This window comes from Sphaerodactylus townsendi, linkage group LG01, assembly GCF_021028975.2.
Source record: "Sphaerodactylus townsendi isolate TG3544 linkage group LG01, MPM_Stown_v2.3, whole genome shotgun sequence".
NCBI classification, from domain to species: domain Eukaryota; kingdom Metazoa; phylum Chordata; class Lepidosauria; order Squamata; family Sphaerodactylidae; genus Sphaerodactylus; species Sphaerodactylus townsendi.
In genome coordinates this window covers 6,693,964-6,721,346 of record NC_059425.1, presented here as the reverse complement: position 1 = coordinate 6,721,346, position 27,383 = coordinate 6,693,964, and the positions used below count along the sequence as shown (strand labels likewise).

Below are 27,383 nucleotides of genomic sequence, written 5' to 3'. Positions count from 1 at the left end.
CCTTCCTGTGCATAGCAGCCACAGTCTTTCTCGGTGGTCTCCCATTCAAATACTAACCAAGGCCAATCCTGCTTAGCTTCCAAGTTCTCACAAGATCAGGCTAGGCTGGGCTATCAGGCTGCTGATACAACTCTGTAGGCATGTTTTAAAAAAAGGAGATTAATGACTTAAAGCTCAGGGATGCTACCCTTTTATAGAACATTGGGTGGATTCAACTGCTCCTTAGTGCTTTGGGGATGGAGAAAAACCAGCCCTATCAAACTCAGCTCATAGGTACTGGAACTTCATCTTGTGTGGCCAATGTGGTATAGTGGTTAAAAGCAGGTGGATTCTAATCTGGAGAACTGGGTTTGATTCCCCACTTCTCCACCTGAGCGGCAGAGGCTTAGCTGGTGAACCAGATGCGTTTCTGCACTCCTACATTCCTGCTGGGTGCCCTCGGGCTAGTCTCAGTTCTCTCAGGACTCTCTCAGCCCCACCTACCTCACAAGGTGTCTGTTGTGGGGAGAGGAAGAGAAAGGAGTTTGTAAGCCTTATGTTTGAGAAAAGAGGGGTATAAATCCAAATTCTTCCCTTCTTTCTTGCTGAGACTCAAGACGGATTTATACAGTTTAAGACAATGTAACATGTGTGCACAAAATGCCGTCAAGTCACAGTTGACTTATGGCAATCCTGTATTTTATTATACAACATATGGGGTCAAATATCCCTGGGCTGCGACCATTTAGTCATACGGGAGAAGGAAAATCATCCTCCACACCCAGTGGTGGGATTCAGCCGGTTCGCACCACTTTGGCAGCACTGGTTGTTAAAATGGTGCTTGTTACCAACCAGTTGTTACATTATTTGACTCCCACCACTGCCCACACCCCTCCTCCTTTCCCCCGGGTCCACACACTGACTTTGAGACCTGGTGCAAAAAAAGTTGTTTGGTCGTGGTGGGGGAGAGCAGCTGCCCATACGGGGTGGGGGGGGGAGGCGGTGTATGTGGACACATTCAGATTTTGCACTGGGCTACATTTGCCCCCCTCCCCCCCTCTGCTCTATAGGGGTCCCTAATATCATCGGGAACCATTATTCTTTTCTGGGAGGGTTGTATATAGGTTTCATGGGACATTGTTTTAAAATGTAACTGTTTAAATTGTATGTATATTTTTTTATATATGATTTTATATTGTTCATCGCCCTGAGCCCTTCGGGGATAGGGTGGTATATTAAATCCAATTAATAATAATAATAATAATAATAATAATAATAATAATAATAATAATAATAATAATAGATACTCTCTGGGTGCTGGTAACAGCGCCTCAGCAAAACAAACAAACAAACAAATAAATGGTTATGGTGGATTTTCCGGGCTGGGTGGCCGTGGTCTGGTCGATCTTGTTCCTAAAGTTTCGGCTGCATCTGTGGCTGGCATCGTCAGAGGTGTATTGCAGAGGGAAGTCTGTTACACACTGTGTCCTAACAGACTTCCCTCTGTGATACACCTCTGAAGATGCCAGCCACAGATGCAGCCGAAACGTTAGGAACAAGATTGACCAGACCACGGCCACCCAGCCCGGGAAATCCACCACAACCAGTTGAATCCGGCCGTGAAAGCCTTCGACAAAACAAACAAATAATTGACTGGGCCTCTAAGATTCAGCCTAGTCAGTCTTATGGGCCTTGGTGCAAACAGGAGCAAAGGAAAATATACCACTGACAATGAATGAAATATCAGTGCCCTGAAAACAGTACAATGCATACATGAGAACAGTACGACATCCCAAATCATGTAACAGAGCCGAACTGCAAAATTGGGGATCAGGGTAGTAAATACTGCAATGTGAGCAAGGAATAAAGTGATTTAAACGACCTAAATCCAACACATGTTAACCTTATTCCTCAATATGAAAAGGCTTTCCATTTTGCACTTTCTGTGGAATGATCAGAGCAGAGGAAGAAGAAGAAGAAGAAGAAGAAGAAGAAGAAGAAGAAGAAGAAGAAGAAGAAGAAGAGTTTGGATTTATATCCCCCCTTTCTCTCCTGCAGGAGACTCAAAGGGGCTTACAATCGCCTTGCCCTTCCCCCCTCACAACAAACACCCTGTGAGGTAGGTGGGGCTGAGAGAGCACTGAGAAGCTGTGACTAGCCCAAGGTCACCCAGCTGGCGTGTGTGGGAGTGCGCAGGGAGTGCACAGCCTCCCTGACCTCACCGTGCCATTCAGGCTTTGAGAAAACCTAATTTTGGAAGGATGAGAAAAAAACCCCTTCCCTCCTCTCCTGGGAATGAATTGTTCCGGGCGAGGCTCAAACTGGTTGGGGAGGAAAGAATTGGCAAGGGCCCATAGCGACAGAGTGGTAGAGCAACAATCGGCTGGCACTTGGGGGTGTGGGCGGTATACGAGGCTCACTGAATGCGCACACACCTCTTTTTGGCTCAGATCACCTCTCTTCTCTTCCCCACAACTGCTGGCTTCCCCCCCTCTGCACCTCCGGGTGAGTGGTTTTTCCCACCTCTTGCAAACTGCTGTTTCTTCTAACCTTGAATCCTTTTTTTAAAAAAAGAGAGAGCCAGATGTGTATTCGGTCGGAAGAGTGGTCAGGCTCAAATGAAACCTGACGGTTGTCGTTCCAGATGTGGCTAGGGTCTCAGGCAGCTGGGGGGAACTCTGGCCCGCATCTCTGGCAAGGGAACGCTTCAAATTGCCATCTCTGGGTTGGGGAAGTCTTGGGGATTGTGGGGGCGGAGAACAGCGAGGGCGGAGCTCGGGGAGGAGAGGTATTTCAGTGGGGTATAATGCCATAGAGCAGTGGTGGCGAACCTTTGGCACTCCAGATGTTATGGACTACAATTCCCATCAGACCCTGCCAGGGGGTGATGGGAATTGTAGTCCATAACACCTGGAGTGCCAAAGGTTCGCCACCACGGCCATAGAGTCCACCCACCAAAACCGTCATTTTCTCTTTTTTTAAAAATAATTTTTAATTGTATAGAATATTATTATATTTGTTACATTCAATATGTTTGTTCCAACTATACATTTTTCCTTTTTCACCCCCCTCCCCCCTCTTTTCCATTGAATATTTCAAGCAAGCAGCAGAAGGTTCATTCTTCTTATTCTCTTGTTCCATGGTTCTTCGTTAAATCCGGCTTCTTCCATCCATTTGTCATACAATGTCCATAGCTTCATAATATCTTTTAGTTTCTCTTGCCATAGTGTATTTTTTTTTGCCAGTCTCTCAAAAATCTCTAACTGAATTTGTTCCCAAATATATTCCAACCATTTTGAGAAGCCGTCATTTTCTGAAGCTGAACGGAGATATTCAGTGTGAGATCTCCGGCCCCCACCCCCTGGTGGGAGGACACATTGGTCGTTTCCCCACTTACCTCGACCACCCTGTGCTGCGCGCTACTCTCAGCGCGTGTCATTTCTGGCGCGCTCCCGGGCTTCCCCACGACCCCGCGCTTTGTGCAGAGTCATCAAAAGGCGCCGTTTTGAGGAGCGCCAGGAATGACGCGCACTGAGGGGGCGCGACAGCGGCAGCATCGGGGCAGCTGCGTTGTCGCCGCCCCTGTAGTGGGGAGTGAAGGGGACCCCGCGCTACTTAATGTATGTACTTATTTATACGCTGCCCTCTCCCGTAGTGGGCTCAGCATGGCTCACAGAAAATCCAGTTAAAACCCAGTTACATTATTAACACTTAACAGAGCCTTAAAATTCCACTCTAGCTAGTGAAATGAAGGGAAAAATATAAAACAAAAAGGGAAAGGGAAGACGATTAGGGAAGAGGAAGAGGCCTGTTCGGCACCTACAGAATAATGCACTTTCAATCCACTTTCAATGTACTTTGCAGCTGGATATTACTGTGCGAAACAGCAAAATCCACTTGCAAACAACTGTGAAAGTGGATTGAAAGTGCATTATTCTGCTTGTGCAGAAAGGGCTACAGGGAGGCCTGTGATGATGGAGAGAGCTGTTGCCACAGGCGGAGCAAGGGGGAACTACACCCAGGGCGTGTGCGTACCCTGCGCCCCTGCCGTGGCGTTGCCTGCCCCTGCCCCGGAATGCCCCCCTGGCGGCCCAGCCACACTTCTGCTGCTGCTCCGCCCAGGATGTTACACCCCCTACTCCACTGGCGGTCCCTCAACCATAGGCCTGGTGGGATCGCTCTGTCTTACAGGCCCTGCAGAACTGAGATAAGTCCTGCAGGGCCCTGGTGTCATTTGACAGACTGTTCCACCAGGAAGGGGCCAGAACTGAGAACGCTCTGGAGCAGCAGTGGCGTAGGAGGTTAAGAGCTCGTGTATCTAATCTGGAGGAACCGGGTTTGATTCCCCGCTCTGCCGCCTGAGCTGTGGAGGCTTATCTGGGGAATTCAGATTAGCCTATGCACTCCCACACATGCCAGCTGGGTGACCTTGGGCTAGTCACAGCTTCTTGGAGCTCTCTCAGCCCCACCTACCTCACAGGGTGTTTGTTGTGAGGGGGGAAGGGCAAGGAGATTGTAAACCACTTTGAGTCTCCTGCAGGAGAGAAAGGGGGGATATACATCCAAACTCCTCCTCCTCCTCCTCCTCCTCCTCCTCCTCCTCTTCTTCTTCTTCTTCTTCTTCTTCTTCTTCTTCTTCTTCTTCTTCTTCTTCTTCTTCTTCTTCTTCTTCTTCTTCTTCTTCTTCTTCTTCTTCTTCTTCTTCTTCTTCTTCTTCTTCTTCTTCTTCTTCTCCTCTGATTGAGGACAACCAGATATTTTTTGAGCCAGGGACCTTTCCATGGAAGGGGCTCCACACATCAGTTGCAACTTGACTGCAAACTGATCTTTTTATGAGGAAGTCTTGAGGAGAAGAACATGGAGTTTCCAGCACAAAAGTAGACAGACTCAAGCATGTCTTCTGATTCCGGAGGGGCTAATCTTGTGTTTCTTTCTTTTCAGAGGCCAAGATGGAGGCACCCCTCGAAAAGGCTCTGGGAGTGATGATAAACACCTTCCACAAATATTCGGGTAGGACTGGGAACAAGTATACGCTCAGCAAGGCCGAGATGAGGGAGCTGCTTCTTCAAGAGATGCCCGCTTTTATCCAGGTGAGGCCATGCAGTGGGAGCTTTGTTTTCTGCTCCCTCTTTTTATTTCTTTTTATAGTTATTCATATTTTTGTTAAATTTTGGGTTCTCCACATCTTTGCTATGTGCTATGCTAAATATAGGGTAGCTTTGCCTGGTCTTGGATAGCTGAGGTTATCCCAATCTCATCAGATCTCTTAAGCTAAGCAGGGTTGGTCCTGGTTCATATTTTGGAAGGGAGACCACCAAAGAAGTCAAGGGATTTTGTGACACCGAGGCAGCCAGTGGCCAACCATGTCTTATGGCCCCTTGCCTTGAAAAACCTAGTGGGGGGGTCACCATAAGTTGGCTTTTAAAATAGCACTTTCCACCACCACCATGTATGGTCTTAATATGTTCAGTGTCTATGGCTGGCATCTTCGGAGGATCTTCTCAAAGGCTTTACTACCATCGGATCCTCTGAAGATGCCAGCCACAGATGCAGGTGAAATGTCAGGAGCAAATGCTACTGGAACAAAGCCATACAGCCCGGAAACCCCACAACGCCCCAGAAATTCCAGATTGTTTTCAAGGTGTTGATCTTTAAGGCCTTAAGCCACAGGTGTCAAACTCGTGGCCCTCCAGATGTTATGGACTACAGTTCCCATCATCCCCTGCCAGCATGATGCTGACAGGGGATAATGGGAACTGTAGTCCATAACATCTGGAGGGCCACGAGTTTGACATGGGGGGGGTGGGGGGGGGGGGGGGTGGGGGGGGGGGGGGGTGGGGGGGGGGGGGGGTGGGGGGGGGGGGGGGTGGGGGGGGGGGGGGGTGGGGGGGGGGGGGGGTGGGGGGGGGGGGGGGTGGGGGGGGGGGGGGGTGGGGGGGGGGGGGGGTGGGGGGGGGGGGGGGTGGGGGGGGGGGGGGGTGGGGGGGGGGGGGGGTGGGGGGGGGGGGGGGTGGGGGGGGGGGGGGGTGGGGGGGGGGGGGGGTGGGGGGGGGGGGGGGTGGGGGGGGGGGGGGGTGGGGGGGGGGGGGGGTGGGGGGGGGGGGGGGTGGGGGGGGGGGGGGGTGGGGGGGGGGGGGGGTGGGGGGGGGGGGGGGTGGGGGGGGGGGGGGGTGGGGGGGGGGGGGGGTGGGGGGGGGGGGGGGTGGGGGGGGGGGGGGGTGGGGGGGGGGGGGGGTGGGGGGGGGGGGGGGTGGGGGGGGGGGGGGGTGGGGGGGGGGGGGGGTGGGGGGGGGGGGGGGTGGGGGGGGGGGGGGGTGGGGGGGGGGGGGGGTGGGGGGGGGGGGGGGTGGGGGGGGGGGGGGGTGGGGGGGGGGGGGGGTGGGGGGGGGGGGGGGTGGGGGGGGGGGGGGGTGGGGGGGGGGGGGGGTGGGGGGGGGGGGGGGTGGGGGGGGGGGGGGGTGGGGGGGGGGGGGGGTGGGGGGGGGGGGGGGTGGGGGGGGGGGGGGGTGGGGGGGGGGGGGGGTGGGGGGGGGGGGGGGTGGGGGGGGGGGGGGGTGGGGGGGGGGGGGGGTGGGGGGGGGGGGGGGTGGGGGGGGGGGGGGGTGGGGGGGGGGGGGGGTGGGGGGGGGGGGGGGTGGGGGGGGGGGGGGGTGGGGGGGGGGGGGGGTGGGGGGGGGGGGGGGTGGGGGGGGGGGGGGGTGGGGGGGGGGGGGGGTGGGGGGGGGGGGGGGTGGGGGGGGGGGGGGGTGGGGGGGGGGGGGGGTGGGGGGGGGGGGGGGTGGGGGGGGGGGGGGGTGGGGGGGGGGGGGGGTGGGGGGGGGGGGGGGTGGGGGGGGGGGGGGGTGGGGGGGGGGGGGGGTGGGGGGGGGGGGGGGTGGGGGGGGGGGGGGGTGGGGGGGGGGGGGGGTGGGGGGGGGGGGGGGTGGGGGGGGGGGGGGGTGGGGGGGGGGGGGGGTGGGGGGGGGGGGGGGTGGGGGGGGGGGGGGGTGGGGGGGGGGGGGGGTGGGGGGGGGGGGGGGTGGGGGGGGGGGGGGGTGGGGGGGGGGGGGGGTGGGGGGGGGGGGGGGTGGGGGGGGGGGGGGGTGGGGGGGGGGGGGGGTGGGGGGGGGGGGGGGTGGGGGGGGGGGGGGGTGGGGGGGGGGGGGGGTGGGGGGGGGGGGGGGTGGGGGGGGGGGGGGGTGGGGGGGGGGGGGGGTGGGGGGGGGGGGGGGTGGGGGGGGGGGGGGGTGGGGGGGGGGGGGGGTGGGGGGGGGGGGGGGTGGGGGGGGGGGGGGGTGGGGGGGGGGGGGGGTGGGGGGGGGGGGGGGTGGGGGGGGGGGGGGGTGGGGGGGGGGGGGGGTGGGGGGGGGGGGGGGTGGGGGGGGGGGGGGGTGGGGGGGGGGGGGGGTGGGGGGGGGGGGGGGTGGGGGGGGGGGGGGGTGGGGGGGGGGGGGGGTGGGGGGGGGGGGGGGTGGGGGGGGGGGGGGGTGGGGGGGGGGGGGGGTGGGGGGGGGGGGGGGTGGGGGGGGGGGGGGGTGGGGGGGGGGGGGGGTGGGGGGGGGGGGGGGTGGGGGGGGGGGGGGGTGGGGGGGGGGGGGGGTGGGGGGGGGGGGGGGTGGGGGGGGGGGGGGGTGGGGGGGGGGGGGGGTGGGGGGGGGGGGGGGTGGGGGGGGGGGGGGGTGGGGGGGGGGGGGGGTGGGGGGGGGGGGGGGTGGGGGGGGGGGGGGGTGGGGGGGGGGGGGGGTGGGGGGGGGGGGGGGTGGGGGGGGGGGGGGGTGGGGGGGGGGGGGGGTGGGGGGGGGGGGGGGTGGGGGGGGGGGGGGGTGGGGGGGGGGGGGGGTGGGGGGGGGGGGGGGTGGGGGGGGGGGGGGGTGGGGGGGGGGGGGGGTGGGGGGGGGGGGGGGTGGGGGGGGGGGGGGGTGGGGGGGGGGGGGGGTGGGGGGGGGGGGGGGTGGGGGGGGGGGGGGGTGGGGGGGGGGGGGGGTGGGGGGGGGGGGGGGTGGGGGGGGGGGGGGGTGGGGGGGGGGGGGGGTGGGGGGGGGGGGGGGTGGGGGGGGGGGGGGGTGGGGGGGGGGGGGGGTGGGGGGGGGGGGGGGTGGGGGGGGGGGGGGGTGGGGGGGGGGGGGGGTGGGGGGGGGGGGGGGTGGGGGGGGGGGGGGGTGGGGGGGGGGGGGGGTGGGGGGGGGGGGGGGTGGGGGGGGGGGGGGGTGGGGGGGGGGGGGGGTGGGGGGGGGGGGGGGTGGGGGGGGGGGGGGGTGGGGGGGGGGGGGGGTGGGGGGGGGGGGGGGTGGGGGGGGGGGGGGGTGGGGGGGGGGGGGGGTGGGGGGGGGGGGGGGTGGGGGGGGGGGGGGGTGGGGGGGGGGGGGGGTGGGGGGGGGGGGGGGTGGGGGGGGGGGGGGGTGGGGGGGGGGGGGGGTGGGGGGGGGGGGGGGTGGGGGGGGGGGGGGGTGGGGGGGGGGGGGGGTGGGGGGGGGGGGGGGTGGGGGGGGGGGGGGGTGGGGGGGGGGGGGGGTGGGGGGGGGGGGGGGTGGGGGGGGGGGGGGGTGGGGGGGGGGGGGGGTGGGGGGGGGGGGGGGTGGGGGGGGGGGGGGGTGGGGGGGGGGGGGGGTGGGGGGGGGGGGGGGTGGGGGGGGGGGGGGGTGGGGGGGGGGGGGGGTGGGGGGGGGGGGGGGTGGGGGGGGGGGGGGGTGGGGGGGGGGGGGGGTGGGGGGGGGGGGGGGTGGGGGGGGGGGGGGGTGGGGGGGGGGGGGGGTGGGGGGGGGGGGGGGTGGGGGGGGGGGGGGGTGGGGGGGGGGGGGGGTGGGGGGGGGGGGGGGTGGGGGGGGGGGGGGGTGGGGGGGGGGGGGGGTGGGGGGGGGGGGGGGTGGGGGGGGGGGGGGGTGGGGGGGGGGGGGGGTGGGGGGGGGGGGGGGTGGGGGGGGGGGGGGGTGGGGGGGGGGGGGGGTGGGGGGGGGGGGGGGTGGGGGGGGGGGGGGGTGGGGGGGGGGGGGGGTGGGGGGGGGGGGGGGTGGGGGGGGGGGGGGGTGGGGGGGGGGGGGGGTGGGGGGGGGGGGGGGTGGGGGGGGGGGGGGGTGGGGGGGGGGGGGGGTGGGGGGGGGGGGGGGTGGGGGGGGGGGGGGGTGGGGGGGGGGGGGGGTGGGGGGGGGGGGGGGTGGGGGGGGGGGGGGGTGGGGGGGGGGGGGGGTGGGGGGGGGGGGGGGTGGGGGGGGGGGGGGGTGGGGGGGGGGGGGGGTGGGGGGGGGGGGGGGTGGGGGGGGGGGGGGGTGGGGGGGGGGGGGGGTGGGGGGGGGGGGGGGTGGGGGGGGGGGGGGGTGGGGGGGGGGGGGGGTGGGGGGGGGGGGGGGTGGGGGGGGGGGGGGGTGGGGGGGGGGGGGGGTGGGGGGGGGGGGGGGTGGGGGGGGGGGGGGGTGGGGGGGGGGGGGGGTGGGGGGGGGGGGGGGTGGGGGGGGGGGGGGGTGGGGGGGGGGGGGGGTGGGGGGGGGGGGGGGTGGGGGGGGGGGGGGGTGGGGGGGGGGGGGGGTGGGGGGGGGGGGGGGTGGGGGGGGGGGGGGGTGGGGGGGGGGGGGGGTGGGGGGGGGGGGGGGTGGGGGGGGGGGGGGGTGGGGGGGGGGGGGGGTGGGGGGGGGGGGGGGTGGGGGGGGGGGGGGGTGGGGGGGGGGGGGGGTGGGGGGGGGGGGGGGTGGGGGGGGGGGGGGGTGGGGGGGGGGGGGGGTGGGGGGGGGGGGGGGTGGGGGGGGGGGGGGGTGGGGGGGGGGGGGGGTGGGGGGGGGGGGGGGTGGGGGGGGGGGGGGGTGGGGGGGGGGGGGGGTGGGGGGGGGGGGGGGTGGGGGGGGGGGGGGGTGGGGGGGGGGGGGGGTGGGGGGGGGGGGGGGTGGGGGGGGGGGGGGGTGGGGGGGGGGGGGGGTGGGGGGGGGGGGGGGTGGGGGGGGGGGGGGGTGGGGGGGGGGGGGGGTGGGGGGGGGGGGGGGTGGGGGGGGGGGGGGGTGGGGGGGGGGGGGGGTGGGGGGGGGGGGGGGTGGGGGGGGGGGGGGGTGGGGGGGGGGGGGGGTGGGGGGGGGGGGGGGTGGGGGGGGGGGGGGGTGGGGGGGGGGGGGGGTGGGGGGGGGGGGGGGTGGGGGGGGGGGGGGGTGGGGGGGGGGGGGGGTGGGGGGGGGGGGGGGTGGGGGGGGGGGGGGGTGGGGGGGGGGGGGGGTGGGGGGGGGGGGGGGTGGGGGGGGGGGGGGGTGGGGGGGGGGGGGGGTGGGGGGGGGGGGGGGTGGGGGGGGGGGGGGGTGGGGGGGGGGGGGGGTGGGGGGGGGGGGGGGTGGGGGGGGGGGGGGGTGGGGGGGGGGGGGGGTGGGGGGGGGGGGGGGTGGGGGGGGGGGGGGGTGGGGGGGGGGGGGGGTGGGGGGGGGGGGGGGTGGGGGGGGGGGGGGGTGGGGGGGGGGGGGGGTGGGGGGGGGGGGGGGTGGGGGGGGGGGGGGGTGGGGGGGGGGGGGGGTGGGGGGGGGGGGGGGTGGGGGGGGGGGGGGGTGGGGGGGGGGGGGGGTGGGGGGGGGGGGGGGTGGGGGGGGGGGGGGGTGGGGGGGGGGGGGGGTGGGGGGGGGGGGGGGTGGGGGGGGGGGGGGGTGGGGGGGGGGGGGGGTGGGGGGGGGGGGGGGTGGGGGGGGGGGGGGGTGGGGGGGGGGGGGGGTGGGGGGGGGGGGGGGTGGGGGGGGGGGGGGGTGGGGGGGGGGGGGGGTGGGGGGGGGGGGGGGTGGGGGGGGGGGGGGGTGGGGGGGGGGGGGGGTGGGGGGGGGGGGGGGTGGGGGGGGGGGGGGGTGGGGGGGGGGGGGGGTGGGGGGGGGGGGGGGTGGGGGGGGGGGGGGGTGGGGGGGGGGGGGGGTGGGGGGGGGGGGGGGTGGGGGGGGGGGGGGGTGGGGGGGGGGGGGGGTGGGGGGGGGGGGGGGTGGGGGGGGGGGGGGGTGGGGGGGGGGGGGGGTGGGGGGGGGGGGGGGTGGGGGGGGGGGGGGGTGGGGGGGGGGGGGGGTGGGGGGGGGGGGGGGTGGGGGGGGGGGGGGGTGGGGGGGGGGGGGGGTGGGGGGGGGGGGGGGTGGGGGGGGGGGGGGGTGGGGGGGGGGGGGGGTGGGGGGGGGGGGGGGTGGGGGGGGGGGGGGGTGGGGGGGGGGGGGGGTGGGGGGGGGGGGGGGTGGGGGGGGGGGGGGGTGGGGGGGGGGGGGGGTGGGGGGGGGGGGGGGTGGGGGGGGGGGGGGGTGGGGGGGGGGGGGGGTGGGGGGGGGGGGGGGTGGGGGGGGGGGGGGGTGGGGGGGGGGGGGGGTGGGGGGGGGGGGGGGTGGGGGGGGGGGGGGGTGGGGGGGGGGGGGGGTGGGGGGGGGGGGGGGTGGGGGGGGGGGGGGGTGGGGGGGGGGGGGGGTGGGGGGGGGGGGGGGTGGGGGGGGGGGGGGGTGGGGGGGGGGGGGGGTGGGGGGGGGGGGGGGTGGGGGGGGGGGGGGGTGGGGGGGGGGGGGGGTGGGGGGGGGGGGGGGTGGGGGGGGGGGGGGGTGGGGGGGGGGGGGGGTGGGGGGGGGGGGGGGTGGGGGGGGGGGGGGGTGGGGGGGGGGGGGGGTGGGGGGGGGGGGGGGTGGGGGGGGGGGGGGGTGGGGGGGGGGGGGGGTGGGGGGGGGGGGGGGTGGGGGGGGGGGGGGGTGGGGGGGGGGGGGGGTGGGGGGGGGGGGGGGTGGGGGGGGGGGGGGGTGGGGGGGGGGGGGGGTGGGGGGGGGGGGGGGTGGGGGGGGGGGGGGGTGGGGGGGGGGGGGGGTGGGGGGGGGGGGGGGTGGGGGGGGGGGGGGGTGGGGGGGGGGGGGGGTGGGGGGGGGGGGGGGTGGGGGGGGGGGGGGGTGGGGGGGGGGGGGGGTGGGGGGGGGGGGGGGTGGGGGGGGGGGGGGGTGGGGGGGGGGGGGGGTGGGGGGGGGGGGGGGTGGGGGGGGGGGGGGGTGGGGGGGGGGGGGGGTGGGGGGGGGGGGGGGTGGGGGGGGGGGGGGGTGGGGGGGGGGGGGGGTGGGGGGGGGGGGGGGTGGGGGGGGGGGGGGGTGGGGGGGGGGGGGGGTGGGGGGGGGGGGGGGTGGGGGGGGGGGGGGGTGGGGGGGGGGGGGGGTGGGGGGGGGGGGGGGTGGGGGGGGGGGGGGGTGGGGGGGGGGGGGGGTGGGGGGGGGGGGGGGTGGGGGGGGGGGGGGGTGGGGGGGGGGGGGGGTGGGGGGGGGGGGGGGTGGGGGGGGGGGGGGGTGGGGGGGGGGGGGGGTGGGGGGGGGGGGGGGTGGGGGGGGGGGGGGGTGGGGGGGGGGGGGGGTGGGGGGGGGGGGGGGTGGGGGGGGGGGGGGGTGGGGGGGGGGGGGGGTGGGGGGGGGGGGGGGTGGGGGGGGGGGGGGGTGGGGGGGGGGGGGGGTGGGGGGGGGGGGGGGTGGGGGGGGGGGGGGGTGGGGGGGGGGGGGGGTGGGGGGGGGGGGGGGTGGGGGGGGGGGGGGGTGGGGGGGGGGGGGGGTGGGGGGGGGGGGGGGTGGGGGGGGGGGGGGGTGGGGGGGGGGGGGGGTGGGGGGGGGGGGGGGTGGGGGGGGGGGGGGGTGGGGGGGGGGGGGGGTGGGGGGGGGGGGGGGTGGGGGGGGGGGGGGGTGGGGGGGGGGGGGGGTGGGGGGGGGGGGGGGTGGGGGGGGGGGGGGGTGGGGGGGGGGGGGGGTGGGGGGGGGGGGGGGTGGGGGGGGGGGGGGGTGGGGGGGGGGGGGGGTGGGGGGGGGGGGGGGTGGGGGGGGGGGGGGGTGGGGGGGGGGGGGGGTGGGGGGGGGGGGGGGTGGGGGGGGGGGGGGGTGGGGGGGGGGGGGGGTGGGGGGGGGGGGGGGTGGGGGGGGGGGGGGGTGGGGGGGGGGGGGGGTGGGGGGGGGGGGGGGTGGGGGGGGGGGGGGGTGGGGGGGGGGGGGGGTGGGGGGGGGGGGGGGTGGGGGGGGGGGGGGGTGGGGGGGGGGGGGGGTGGGGGGGGGGGGGGGTGGGGGGGGGGGGGGGTGGGGGGGGGGGGGGGTGGGGGGGGGGGGGGGTGGGGGGGGGGGGGGGTGGGGGGGGGGGGGGGTGGGGGGGGGGGGGGGTGGGGGGGGGGGGGGGTGGGGGGGGGGGGGGGTGGGGGGGGGGGGGGGTGGGGGGGGGGGGGGGTGGGGGGGGGGGGGGGTGGGGGGGGGGGGGGGTGGGGGGGGGGGGGGGTGGGGGGGGGGGGGGGTGGGGGGGGGGGGGGGTGGGGGGGGGGGGGGGTGGGGGGGGGGGGGGGTGGGGGGGGGGGGGGGTGGGGGGGGGGGGGGGTGGGGGGGGGGGGGGGTGGGGGGGGGGGGGGGTGGGGGGGGGGGGGGGTGGGGGGGGGGGGGGGTGGGGGGGGGGGGGGGTGGGGGGGGGGGGGGGTGGGGGGGGGGGGGGGTGGGGGGGGGGGGGGGTGGGGGGGGGGGGGGGTGGGGGGGGGGGGGGGTGGGGGGGGGGGGGGGTGGGGGGGGGGGGGGGTGGGGGGGGGGGGGGGTGGGGGGGGGGGGGGGTGGGGGGGGGGGGGGGTGGGGGGGGGGGGGGGTGGGGGGGGGGGGGGGTGGGGGGGGGGGGGGGTGGGGGGGGGGGGGGGTGGGGGGGGGGGGGGGTGGGGGGGGGGGGGGGTGGGGGGGGGGGGGGGTGGGGGGGGGGGGGGGTGGGGGGGGGGGGGGGTGGGGGGGGGGGGGGGTGGGGGGGGGGGGGGGTGGGGGGGGGGGGGGGTGGGGGGGGGGGGGGGTGGGGGGGGGGGGGGGTGGGGGGGGGGGGGGGTGGGGGGGGGGGGGGGTGGGGGGGGGGGGGGGTGGGGGGGGGGGGGGGTGGGGGGGGGGGGGGGTGGGGGGGGGGGGGGGTGGGGGGGGGGGGGGGTGGGGGGGGGGGGGGGTGGGGGGGGGGGGGGGTGGGGGGGGGGGGGGGTGGGGGGGGGGGGGGGTGGGGGGGGGGGGGGGTGGGGGGGGGGGGGGGTGGGGGGGGGGGGGGGTGGGGGGGGGGGGGGGTGGGGGGGGGGGGGGGTGGGGGGGGGGGGGGGTGGGGGGGGGGGGGGGTGGGGGGGGGGGGGGGTGGGGGGGGGGGGGGGTGGGGGGGGGGGGGGGTGGGGGGGGGGGGGGGTGGGGGGGGGGGGGGGTGGGGGGGGGGGGGGGTGGGGGGGGGGGGGGGTGGGGGGGGGGGGGGGTGGGGGGGGGGGGGGGTGGGGGGGGGGGGGGGTGGGGGGGGGGGGGGGTGGGGGGGGGGGGGGGTGGGGGGGGGGGGGGGTGGGGGGGGGGGGGGGTGGGGGGGGGGGGGGGTGGGGGGGGGGGGGGGTGGGGGGGGGGGGGGGTGGGGGGGGGGGGGGGTGGGGGGGGGGGGGGGTGGGGGGGGGGGGGGGTGGGGGGGGGGGGGGGTGGGGGGGGGGGGGGGTGGGGGGGGGGGGGGGTGGGGGGGGGGGGGGGTGGGGGGGGGGGGGGGTGGGGGGGGGGGGGGGTGGGGGGGGGGGGGGGTGGGGGGGGGGGGGGGTGGGGGGGGGGGGGGGTGGGGGGGGGGGGGGGTGGGGGGGGGGGGGGGTGGGGGGGGGGGGGGGTGGGGGGGGGGGGGGGTGGGGGGGGGGGGGGGTGGGGGGGGGGGGGGGTGGGGGGGGGGGGGGGTGGGGGGGGGGGGGGGTGGGGGGGGGGGGGGGTGGGGGGGGGGGGGGGTGGGGGGGGGGGGGGGTGGGGGGGGGGGGGGGTGGGGGGGGGGGGGGGTGGGGGGGGGGGGGGGTGGGGGGGGGGGGGGGTGGGGGGGGGGGGGGGTGGGGGGGGGGGGGGGTGGGGGGGGGGGGGGGTGGGGGGGGGGGGGGGTGGGGGGGGGGGGGGGTGGGGGGGGGGGGGGGTGGGGGGGGGGGGGGGTGGGGGGGGGGGGGGGTGGGGGGGGGGGGGGGTGGGGGGGGGGGGGGGTGGGGGGGGGGGGGGGTGGGGGGGGGGGGGGGTGGGGGGGGGGGGGGGTGGGGGGGGGGGGGGGTGGGGGGGGGGGGGGGTGGGGGGGGGGGGGGGTGGGGGGGGGGGGGGGTGGGGGGGGGGGGGGGTGGGGGGGGGGGGGGGTGGGGGGGGGGGGGGGTGGGGGGGGGGGGGGGTGGGGGGGGGGGGGGGTGGGGGGGGGGGGGGGTGGGGGGGGGGGGGGGTGGGGGGGGGGGGGGGTGGGGGGGGGGGGGGGTGGGGGGGGGGGGGGGTGGGGGGGGGGGGGGGTGGGGGGGGGGGGGGGTGGGGGGGGGGGGGGGTGGGGGGGGGGGGGGGTGGGGGGGGGGGGGGGTGGGGGGGGGGGGGGGTGGGGGGGGGGGGGGGTGGGGGGGGGGGGGGGTGGGGGGGGGGGGGGGTGGGGGGGGGGGGGGGTGGGGGGGGGGGGGGGTGGGGGGGGGGGGGGGTGGGGGGGGGGGGGGGTGGGGGGGGGGGGGGGTGGGGGGGGGGGGGGGTGGGGGGGGGGGGGGGTGGGGGGGGGGGGGGGTGGGGGGGGGGGGGGGTGGGGGGGGGGGGGGGTGGGGGGGGGGGGGGGTGGGGGGGGGGGGGGGTGGGGGGGGGGGGGGGTGGGGGGGGGGGGGGGTGGGGGGGGGGGGGGGTGGGGGGGGGGGGGGGTGGGGGGGGGGGGGGGTGGGGGGGGGGGGGGGTGGGGGGGGGGGGGGGTGGGGGGGGGGGGGGGTGGGGGGGGGGGGGGGTGGGGGGGGGGGGGGGTGGGGGGGGGGGGGGGTGGGGGGGGGGGGGGGTGGGGGGGGGGGGGGGTGGGGGGGGGGGGGGGTGGGGGGGGGGGGGGGTGGGGGGGGGGGGGGGTGGGGGGGGGGGGGGGTGGGGGGGGGGGGGGGTGGGGGGGGGGGGGGGTGGGGGGGGGGGGGGGTGGGGGGGGGGGGGGGTGGGGGGGGGGGGGGGTGGGGGGGGGGGGGGGTGGGGGGGGGGGGGGGTGGGGGGGGGGGGGGGTGGGGGGGGGGGGGGGTGGGGGGGGGGGGGGGTGGGGGGGGGGGGGGGTGGGGGGGGGGGGGGGTGGGGGGGGGGGGGGGTGGGGGGGGGGGGGGGTGGGGGGGGGGGGGGGTGGGGGGGGGGGGGGGTGGGGGGGGGGGGGGGTGGGGGGGGGGGGGGGTGGGGGGGGGGGGGGGTGGGGGGGGGGGGGGGTGGGGGGGGGGGGGGGTGGGGGGGGGGGGGGGTGGGGGGGGGGGGGGGTGGGGGGGGGGGGGGGTGGGGGGGGGGGGGGGTGGGGGGGGGGGGGGGTGGGGGGGGGGGGGGGTGGGGGGGGGGGGGGGTGGGGGGGGGGGGGGGTGGGGGGGGGGGGGGGTGGGGGGGGGGGGGGGTGGGGGGGGGGGGGGGTGGGGGGGGGGGGGGGTGGGGGGGGGGGGGGGTGGGGGGGGGGGGGGGTGGGGGGGGGGGGGGGTGGGGGGGGGGGGGGGTGGGGGGGGGGGGGGGTGGGGGGGGGGGGGGGTGGGGGGGGGGGGGGGTGGGGGGGGGGGGGGGTGGGGGGGGGGGGGGGTGGGGGGGGGGGGGGGTGGGGGGGGGGGGGGGTGGGGGGGGGGGGGGGTGGGGGGGGGGGGGGGTGGGGGGGGGGGGGGGTGGGGGGGGGGGGGGGTGGGGGGGGGGGGGGGTGGGGGGGGGGGGGGGTGGGGGGGGGGGGGGGTGGGGGGGGGGGGGGGTGGGGGGGGGGGGGGGTGGGGGGGGGGGGGGGTGGGGGGGGGGGGGGGTGGGGGGGGGGGGGGGTGGGGGGGGGGGGGGGTGGGGGGGGGGGGGGGTGGGGGGGGGGGGGGGTGGGGGGGGGGGGGGGTGGGGGGGGGGGGGGGTGGGGGGGGGGGGGGGTGGGGGGGGGGGGGGGTGGGGGGGGGGGGGGGTGGGGGGGGGGGGGGGTGGGGGGGGGGGGGGGTGGGGGGGGGGGGGGGTGGGGGGGGGGGGGGGTGGGGGGGGGGGGGGGTGGGGGGGGGGGGGGGTGGGGGGGGGGGGGGGTGGGGGGGGGGGGGGGTGGGGGGGGGGGGGGGTGGGGGGGGGGGGGGGTGGGGGGGGGGGGGGGTGGGGGGGGGGGGGGGTGGGGGGGGGGGGGGGTGGGGGGGGGGGGGGGTGGGGGGGGGGGGGGGTGGGGGGGGGGGGGGGTGGGGGGGGGGGGGGGTGGGGGGGGGGGGGGGTGGGGGGGGGGGGGGGTGGGGGGGGGGGGGGGTGGGGGGGGGGGGGGGTGGGGGGGGGGGGGGGTGGGGGGGGGGGGGGGTGGGGGGGGGGGGGGGTGGGGGGGGGGGGGGGTGGGGGGGGGGGGGGGTGGGGGGGGGGGGGGGTGGGGGGGGGGGGGGGTGGGGGGGGGGGGGGGTGGGGGGGGGGGGGGGTGGGGGGGGGGGGGGGTGGGGGGGGGGGGGGGTGGGGGGGGGGGGGGGTGGGGGGGGGGGGGGGTGGGGGGGGGGGGGGGTGGGGGGGGGGGGGGGTGGGGGGGGGGGGGGGTGGGGGGGGGGGGGGGTGGGGGGGGGGGGGGGTGGGGGGGGGGGGGGGTGGGGGGGGGGGGGGGTGGGGGGGGGGGGGGGTGGGGGGGGGGGGGGGTGGGGGGGGGGGGGGGTGGGGGGGGGGGGGGGTGGGGGGGGGGGGGGGTGGGGGGGGGGGGGGGTGGGGGGGGGGGGGGGTGGGGGGGGGGGGGGGTGGGGGGGGGGGGGGGTGGGGGGGGGGGGGGGTGGGGGGGGGGGGGGGTGGGGGGGGGGGGGGGTGGGGGGGGGGGGGGGTGGGGGGGGGGGGGGGTGGGGGGGGGGGGGGGTGGGGGGGGGGGGGGGTGGGGGGGGGGGGGGGTGGGGGGGGGGGGGGGTGGGGGGGGGGGGGGGTGGGGGGGGGGGGGGGTGGGGGGGGGGGGGGGTGGGGGGGGGGGGGGGTGGGGGGGGGGGGGGGTGGGGGGGGGGGGGGGTGGGGGGGGGGGGGGGTGGGGGGGGGGGGGGGTGGGGGGGGGGGGGGGTGGGGGGGGGGGGGGGTGGGGGGGGGGGGGGGTGGGGGGGGGGGGGGGTGGGGGGGGGGGGGGGTGGGGGGGGGGGGGGGTGGGGGGGGGGGGGGGTGGGGGGGGGGGGGGGTGGGGGGGGGGGGGGGTGGGGGGGGGGGGGGGTGGGGGGGGGGGGGGGTGGGGGGGGGGGGGGGTGGGGGGGGGGGGGGGTGGGGGGGGGGGGGGGTGGGGGGGGGGGGGGGTGGGGGGGGGGGGGGGTGGGGGGGGGGGGGGGTGGGGGGGGGGGGGGGTGGGGGGGGGGGGGGGTGGGGGGGGGGGGGGGTGGGGGGGGGGGGGGGTGGGGGGGGGGGGGGGTGGGGGGGGGGGGGGGTGGGGGGGGGGGGGGGTGGGGGGGGGGGGGGGTGGGGGGGGGGGGGGGTGGGGGGGGGGGGGGGTGGGGGGGGGGGGGGGTGGGGGGGGGGGGGGGTGGGGGGGGGGGGGGGTGGGGGGGGGGGGGGGTGGGGGGGGGGGGGGGTGGGGGGGGGGGGGGGTGGGGGGGGGGGGGGGTGGGGGGGGGGGGGGGTGGGGGGGGGGGGGGGTGGGGGGGGGGGGGGGTGGGGGGGGGGGGGGGTGGGGGGGGGGGGGGGTGGGGGGGGGGGGGGGTGGGGGGGGGGGGGGGTGGGGGGGGGGGGGGGTGGGGGGGGGGGGGGGTGGGGGGGGGGGGGGGTGGGGGGGGGGGGGGGTGGGGGGGGGGGGGGGTGGGGGGGGGGGGGGGTGGGGGGGGGGGGGGGTGGGGGGGGGGGGGGGTGGGGGGGGGGGGGGGTGGGGGGGGGGGGGGGTGGGGGGGGGGGGGGGTGGGGGGGGGGGGGGGTGGGGGGGGGGGGGGGTGGGGGGGGGGGGGGGTGGGGGGGGGGGGGGGTGGGGGGGGGGGGGGGTGGGGGGGGGGGGGGGTGGGGGGGGGGGGGGGTGGGGGGGGGGGGGGGTGGGGGGGGGGGGGGGTGGGGGGGGGGGGGGGTGGGGGGGGGGGGGGGTGGGGGGGGGGGGGGGTGGGGGGGGGGGGGGGTGGGGGGGGGGGGGGGTGGGGGGGGGGGGGGGTGGGGGGGGGGGGGGGTGGGGGGGGGGGGGGGTGGGGGGGGGGGGGGGTGGGGGGGGGGGGGGGTGGGGGGGGGGGGGGGTGGGGGGGGGGGGGGGTGGGGGGGGGGGGGGGTGGGGGGGGGGGGGGGTGGGGGGGGGGGGGGGTGGGGGGGGGGGGGGGTGGGGGGGGGGGGGGGTGGGGGGGGGGGGGGGTGGGGGGGGGGGGGGGTGGGGGGGGGGGGGGGTGGGGGGGGGGGGGGGTGGGGGGGGGGGGGGGTGGGGGGGGGGGGGGGTGGGGGGGGGGGGGGGTGGGGGGGGGGGGGGGTGGGGGGGGGGGGGGGTGGGGGGGGGGGGGGGTGGGGGGGGGGGGGGGTGGGGGGGGGGGGGGGTGGGGGGGGGGGGGGGTGGGGGGGGGGGGGGGTGGGGGGGGGGGGGGGTGGGGGGGGGGGGGGGTGGGGGGGGGGGGGGGTGGGGGGGGGGGGGGGTGGGGGGGGGGGGGGGTGGGGGGGGGGGGGGGTGGGGGGGGGGGGGGGTGGGGGGGGGGGGGGGTGGGGGGGGGGGGGGGTGGGGGGGGGGGGGGGTGGGGGGGGGGGGGGGTGGGGGGGGGGGGGGGTGGGGGGGGGGGGGGGTGGGGGGGGGGGGGGGTGGGGGGGGGGGGGGGTGGGGGGGGGGGGGGGTGGGGGGGGGGGGGGGTGGGGGGGGGGGGGGGTGGGGGGGGGGGGGGGTGGGGGGGGGGGGGGGTGGGGGGGGGGGGGGGTGGGGGGGGGGGGGGGTGGGGGGGGGGGGGGGTGGGGGGGGGGGGGGGTGGGGGGGGGGGGGGGTGGGGGGGGGGGGGGGTGGGGGGGGGGGGGGGTGGGGGGGGGGGGGGGTGGGGGGGGGGGGGGGTGGGGGGGGGGGGGGGTGGGGGGGGGGGGGGGTGGGGGGGGGGGGGGGTGGGGGGGGGGGGGGGTGGGGGGGGGGGGGGGTGGGGGGGGGGGGGGGTGGGGGGGGGGGGGGGTGGGGGGGGGGGGGGGTGGGGGGGGGGGGGGGTGGGGGGGGGGGGGGGTGGGGGGGGGGGGGGGTGGGGGGGGGGGGGGGTGGGGGGGGGGGGGGGTGGGGGGGGGGGGGGGTGGGGGGGGGGGGGGGTGGGGGGGGGGGGGGGTGGGGGGGGGGGGGGGTGGGGGGGGGGGGGGGTGGGGGGGGGGGGGGGTGGGGGGGGGGGGGGGTGGGGGGGGGGGGGGGTGGGGGGGGGGGGGGGTGGGGGGGGGGGGGGGTGGGGGGGGGGGGGGGTGGGGGGGGGGGGGGGTGGGGGGGGGGGGGGGTGGGGGGGGGGGGGGGTGGGGGGGGGGGGGGGTGGGGGGGGGGGGGGGTGGGGGGGGGGGGGGGTGGGGGGGGGGGGGGGTGGGGGGGGGGGGGGGTGGGGGGGGGGGGGGGTGGGGGGGGGGGGGGGTGGGGGGGGGGGGGGGTGGGGGGGGGGGGGGGTGGGGGGGGGGGGGGGTGGGGGGGGGGGGGGGTGGGGGGGGGGGGGGGTGGGGGGGGGGGGGGGTGGGGGGGGGGGGGGGTGGGGGGGGGGGGGGGTGGGGGGGGGGGGGGGTGGGGGGGGGGGGGGGTGGGGGGGGGGGGGGGTGGGGGGGGGGGGGGGTGGGGGGGGGGGGGGGTGGGGGGGGGGGGGGGTGGGGGGGGGGGGGGGTGGGGGGGGGGGGGGGTGGGGGGGGGGGGGGGTGGGGGGGGGGGGGGGTGGGGGGGGGGGGGGGTGGGGGGGGGGGGGGGTGGGGGGGGGGGGGGGTGGGGGGGGGGGGGGGTGGGGGGGGGGGGGGGTGGGGGGGGGGGGGGGTGGGGGGGGGGGGGGGTGGGGGGGGGGGGGGGTGGGGGGGGGGGGGGGTGGGGGGGGGGGGGGAAAACTATGGCCCTCCAGATGTTCAGGAACTACAATTCCCATCAGCCCTGCTACTTGGCCATGCTGGCAGAGGCTGATGGGAATTGTAGTTCCTGAACATCTGGAGGGCCATAGTTTGAAGACCTCTGCTTTAAGTGGTCCCCCATTCAAGTATTGACCCTGGTCAACCCTGCTTAACTTTTGTGCTCTGACAAGCTTGGATTAGTCCGGCCTGTTCGGGCTGTTCCTGCAACATTGCCTGATCTCAAAGTTCCTGTTTTTTTTAAAAGTTCTACACATGTTTTACTCTCTCTAATGGCCGATTTGTTATGCAGAAGATTAAATCGATCTTATTTCTCTGATGATTCATGAAGCAGCTTTTAAACGCTTCTTCTAGTAAAAGGCAAAATGGTCACATGATCTAAAGATAAACCAGATTAAAAAAAAAGGTGTGATATCACCTCAACCCCCAGAGAGAGCAAAACTTGTGCGGAATTTTAAAAAGGCACAAGGGAGAAACAGGAACTTTGAGAAGAGGAGAAAGAGAGAATGTGGAAAGACTTACAGCAGAGGACCAAAAACGGGATTATTTTTACACAGCGGGCATTCCAATAGGTTGCTGTTTCTTCTTAAGGGCACAGAGTGGCTAGCTATTTCACGGCTTGCCTAGCTATTGCAAGTCTTTCTCTATTCTGCATGACAAGCCTGCACCACAGAGCTGACCTTGATTACTAGTAATCTTTCATGGGGATTGCTGCACATCTGATAAACTACAATCCCCAGAATTCTTTTTTTGGGGTGGGAAACATGAGAATTAAAATGAAATGTTATGGGAACTATACTTCCCAGGAACTATATTTCCCAGGAGACCTTGTGAGCCCCAAGGTCTCCTGGGAACTGTAGTTCCTCAGGCCGTTTTTAGCCTGTACTGTGAACAGGCCTTTTTTTCCAGCCTGAAAAAGTTCTAGGAAAAGGAAAGGAACTAAGGTAAGTGTGGGAAGGGGGGTGGGGGGCGCTGCAAGGAGGTGCCGTGGGGGAGGGGGGGAAGGGGGGGCTGGGGGTGATTTTTCACAACCCCCCCGGTGTGCGTCCGGTGCACGGCACACACCCCACCCCTTGTGGCTCCACCACTGCCTAGAACCCAAAGAAGTATACACTCAAAACTGGAGTTACTGTTATTAAAAACTGGTTAATTATACTAATGAACAAGATTTCAGTGCTTAAGCAAGACCATCTAAACACTCACAAGTACCAAACACCTATGCACCGTGATGGCTGCATTTGATCAATTTTTCCACAAGAACTGGTCAAAAAAAGTGAAGTATTAGATTGGATTGGAGGAGGTGGACTCTAATCTGGAGAACTGGGTTTGATTCCCCACTCCTCCACATGAGGGGGGACCAGATTTGTTTCCCTGCTCTTCCATATGAAGCCTGCTGGGTGACCTTGGGCTAGCTGAAGTTCTCTCAGAACTCTCTCAGCCCCACCTACCTCACAAGTCTGTTGTGGAGAAAGGAAGAAAGGAGTTTGTAGGCTGCCTTGAGACTCCTTGTAGGAGAGAAAGGGGAGAGCCCTTCAGGGATGAGGCGGCCTATAAATTCAATAAAAATAAATAAATAAATAAATAAATAAGTAAATAAATAAATAAATAAATATAATTGCCACATTGGGTATTAAAGATCATGAACATTTGTTAAAATGCCTTGTTAAAATGATATTATACCCCAACAAATTTCTATCTGAACGGATGGAAATCTGAATGTTTAATCCATCTAGAGCCACAACCTGCTCTCTTCAAGTCAATCCAAAGTGAACAGTTTTATATTGCTCTTGGGGGGTGCTCTTGGCTGACCTTTGCTAGCAGTCTGGGGATTCTCCAGTTGCTGGTTCATTCAAAGGGCATCTGTCCCATTGAGTCTCCCAGCTCTGTTTACTAACTCATCTGTTTACTTCCTGTTTGCAGAGCTCCTTGTACATGTTCTGTGATGGACGGAATGCATAATAATCTAGAGCAAGCCCTCGGAGTGCTCACCTGTACCTTCCAGCGCTATTGCCGGAAGGAAGGCGACAAACATACACTCAGCAGAGGGGAGCTGATGGACCTATTGAAAACAGAGCTCCCCAGTCTGAAAACAGTAAGTATTACATATCACTAGGTCATGTTTGGTTATCTCTCTCTCTCTCTCTCTCTCTCTCTATATATATATATATATATATATATCGATCGATCGATATATATATATATATATATATATATATATCCATGGCTGGTATATATATATATATAAAACACCCTTAGAGCTGACATAGGGTTGCTCTAGGAATTGTCAAAAACTCTATGGTTTTACCGTAATAATTCTCTCTATGATTTTACCCCAGAATTCTGGCAATTCCTTGAGCTGCTCTATGTCACTTCCAGGATTTACCATAGATTTTCTGGTAATTCCCAGAGCTACTGTACATCACTTCTGGATTTCCCTAGACAGCACTAGATTAGATTACTACCTTTTAATTTATGAGAGTTTTAACACCGTCTGGATAGGGTTTGTACATAGATTAGGCTGATAGACTTTGTGTATAATTTTATTGTATTTATCTTATGTTGGAGGCTGCTCTGAACCTGCAAAGGGAATAGAATAGAATAAAATAGAATAATTTTTTTTAAAGAAAAAGACTAACACAAAGACATGGGTAAAAGCCATCTTGCAGGGCAAGAACTTGACCCCCTCTACAACATCTCTGTGGTTTGGTGTCCCATTTGCTTCTTCTTCTGGAGGAACCGGGTTTGATTCCCAGCTCTGCCGCCTGAGCTGTGGAGGCTTATCTGGGGAATTCAGATTAGCCTGTACACTCCCACAAACGCCAGCTGGGTGACCTTGGGCTAGTCACAGCTTCTCAGAGCTCTCTCAGCCCCACCTACCTCACAGGGTATTTGTTGTGAGGGGGGAAGGGCAAGGAGATTGTAAGCCCCTTTGAGTCTCCTGCAGGAGAGAAAGGGGGGATATAAATCCAAACTACTCCTCCTCCTCTTCCTCCTCCTCTTCCTCTTCCTCTTCCTCTTCCTCCTCCTCCTCCTCCTCCTCCTCTTCCTCTTCCTCTTCCTCTTCCTCTTCCTCTTCTCCTCCCCCTCTACATTCATAGCACTGAACAGGTATAACAGGTGTGTCAGGATTTACTCGAGATCAGGGGTAATCCTTGTTTGCTTTCCTTCATTTCGAACTGAACGATTATAATAAAAAGTATAATTATAATTATAATCTGATGACCGTAAGGTTGGCTGTCAATAGACATTAACCAGACTCTGATATTTATAATGGTAGTCTTTACTGAAGGTCCGTTCAAGGCAATTAATTATACTATTTCATAGTCAGATCTGAGGAATGTGGAAAAGCCAAGGGGAGAAAAAGCTTGAACAACCCCCACATGGGGACAGCTTGAACAACTCCGCCCTTCCCCCCCTTGCATCTAGGAAAGGCAAGGATAGTCAGAATGTTTACTCCTAGCTAGGTGATTTACGTAGCAAAGCTTCATTATTGCTGGTTGCCCAGCGCTACTGGGTTTAGGAAGGCAGGGGCCATGCGAGCGTGGAGCTTGAGAGGCTGGGAAGAGAAGCCAGGCACAGATTAAAGCCAAATGCCTGTGAACCTAAGTGACATAATACTGATGCGATCAGCCTCTCGAGTCCCAAGCTCCCAACAGGAGGCAGCAATAAGCAGCAATACGTAGCCAGGAACTGTGTAAGGGGTTAGGGGGAGGAAAAGGCCTAGGGGGAGAAAATGGCACCTGGGGCAACACCTGCTCAGGCCGCTCCCCCACCTCGTGCCCTCCACGCCCCACTTAACTTAGTCAGTGGGAGACTGCTGAAGGGCGGGACTGAGGGAAGCAGCCTGGTGGGGTGGGGCCAAGGGGCGCCTGGCGATGGCTCCACTGTATTGTCGAAGGCTTTCACAGCCGGAATCACTGGAGTGCTGTGTGGTTTCCAGGCTGTATGGCCGTGTTCTAGCAGCATTCTCTCCTGACGTTTCGCCTGCATCCATGGCTGGTATCTTTAGAGGATCTGAAGATGCTCTGAAGATGCCAGCCACAGATGCAGGCGAAACGTCAGGAGAGAATGCTGCTAGAACACGGCCATACAGCCTGGAAACCACACAGCACTCCGATGGCTCCACTGGCTGAAGGAGCAGCCTAGCAGGGGAAGCCAGAGGGGAGAAGTGTGTGTGTTTGGGGGGGTGACTCTCCACCCCCACGTGACCAGCTGGGGTGCTCCTGGGGACATATGACCCCACATGTCCCCATGAGAGCTGTGCCTCTGTTGGGGGGCAAGCTCCAGGATTATAAGCCCCACCACAGAGCTCAAGCTTTTGAAGATCTTGTAGAAAGGAAGCTGTGGCATTAATCCAAGACAGGCCTAATAATTCCAGAAGGACCTCAACAATTTGCTCATTCTTCCCCCTCCCCATTTCCCTCCCCTTTCCAGCTAAAAATAAAAGAGGGAGCCTTTGAGGAGCTGATGACGTTGCTTGATACAAACAAAGACGGCCAAGTGGACTTCGAGGAGTATATCCGATTCGTGTCGGCAGCTTGCACCTACTTCCACGACTTCTTCAAGGACTCTCCTGCGGTTCATCCACGGGTGCAATAAAGCCCAAGGAGTGCCCAAGCTGGAAGCCTAGTGGACACTTTGGCATGAGTAAGAATAACATCAGGGATAGAAAAGACAAGGAATGAGGTAGGGAATGAGGAAAGGGTATTGCTCAGTGGTATCAAAGCAGGAGTTTGGAATGAAGATCTAAGGAGGAAAGGACTTCTTGTAGTGATGCCAAGATGGTGTTCATACAATCGAACAAACTCAAAGGATTATTCAAGATTCAGACCGATAAATGATGGCGACAGTACATTGCAGCACATACCCACGGGGGTTAGATGAAACAGCCGGGCCTCAACAGAACAGTTTTGCAGGGCCTGTAAAACTCCATGAGGTTCTGCGGGGCCCTGATCTCCTCGGGGAGGCTGTTCCACCCGGTAGGGGCCAAGGCTGAAAAGGCCCTGGCCCACATTGAGGCCAAACAAACCTCATGTGGGCCAGAAATTACTAGGAGCCCCTTTACTCCTGATCTATTAAAATTTTAAATATCGAATAAATTTTTAATTTGGATTGTTTTAACTCACTAAACTAATTACCATGTTTCCCTGAAAATAAGGCAGGGTCTTTTTTGCACCAAAAGATGCATTAGGGTTTATTTTTGGGGTAGGGCTTCTTTTAAGGGAAATACAATACCTTCACAATTCATTCAGGCGGGCTCTCGGCAGCCTCGTTGCTTCCTCCTCATGTGGGCTTATTTTTGGAGTAGGGCTTATTTTTGGAGTATATTTTAAGCCTCCTCCAAAAATCCTGAAAAATCATGATAGGGCTTATTTTCAGGGAAACAGGGTATATTACAAAATTTAGACTGTCACCCGGTTTCCAATGTTATGGTCTTCATATGCCAAGACACTTTTATTGTATCATTGTCGATTTGTAAATTGCCCCGACCCAACTCTGGGAGGGGTGATTAAGAAATTCAATCAATCAATCAATAAACAAACAAAAAAGTTGTGCCGTTTGGGTAACTATCATCCTTCCCAAAACGCTAGCCATAAGAACATAAGAACATAAGAACATAAGAACAAGCCAGCTGGATCAGACCAGAGTCCATCTAGTCCAGCTCTCTGCTACTCGCAGTGGCCCACCAGGTGCCTTTGGGAGCTCATGTGCAGGATGTGAAAGCAAGGGCCTTCTGCGGCTGTTGCTCCCGATCACCTGGTCTGTTAAGGCATTTGCAATCTCGGATCAAAGAGGATCAAGATTGGTAGCCATAGATCGACTTCTCCTCCATAAATCTGTCCAAGCCCCTTTTAAAGCTATCCAGGTTAGTGGCCATCACCACTTCCTGTGGCAGCATATTCCAAACACCAATCACACGTTGCGTGAAGAAGTGTTTCCTTTTATTAGTCCGAATTCTTCCCCCCAGCATTTTCAATGAATGCCCCCTGGTTCTAGTATTGTGAGAAAGAGAGAAAAATTTCTCTCTGTCCACATTTTCTACCCCGTGCATAATTTTATAGACTTCAATCATATCCCCCCTCAGACGTCTCCTCTCCAAACTAAAGAGTCCCAAACGCTGCAGCCTCTCCTCATAAGGAAGGTGCTCCAACTCCCTCTCTTTCCCGTAACTAGTTGTTGTGTGTTTTAGGTGTATATGTTGTTTGATCAAAATTCATTACCTTGAATGAATAAAATTCATCTCAGTGCCAACAACTGACTGTTCATATGAAAGTTCTCACCAGGGACAAGGTTGGTGTACAAAGGTTATTGATCCCAGTTATGTGTCTTAATTCCACCAAGTTAAGTGGAGACTGCCTACCCAGGATAATAGATTATTGTGGAATGACATGTTGGTGTGCTCACATATGGAAGGAAAGACACATGAAATCACCCATAATGTCCTTGGACAAAGGACCCAATGTAAGTCATGGAAAGGCATAATTAGTACAGACAGCTGTACAGACAGCTCTCATCTGGGGGCTCATGGTAGAAGGGTCCAAGTCATCTCCAAGTTACCTACCCCTAATGAAGTTTTGTCTTTAAGAG

General features: G+C 72.4%; 1 protein-coding gene across 1 annotated transcript; it reads left to right on the top strand.

The window, feature by feature from the left end:
- The first annotated feature begins 2,349 nt into the window (after positions 1 to 2,349).
- Positions 2,350 to 26,347, top strand: LOC125436395. Its single transcript, XM_048503354.1, has 5 exons — positions 2,350 to 2,484; positions 4,921 to 5,082; positions 5,128 to 5,173; positions 22,716 to 22,887; positions 25,230 to 26,347. Exons 1-5 carry the CDS (start codon positions 2,403 to 2,405, stop codon positions 25,392 to 25,394), a joined length of 627 nt encoding a protein of 208 aa, XP_048359311.1. The 5' UTR covers positions 2,350 to 2,402; the 3' UTR covers positions 25,395 to 26,347.
- The last annotated feature ends 1,036 nt before the right edge of the window (positions 26,348 to 27,383 follow it).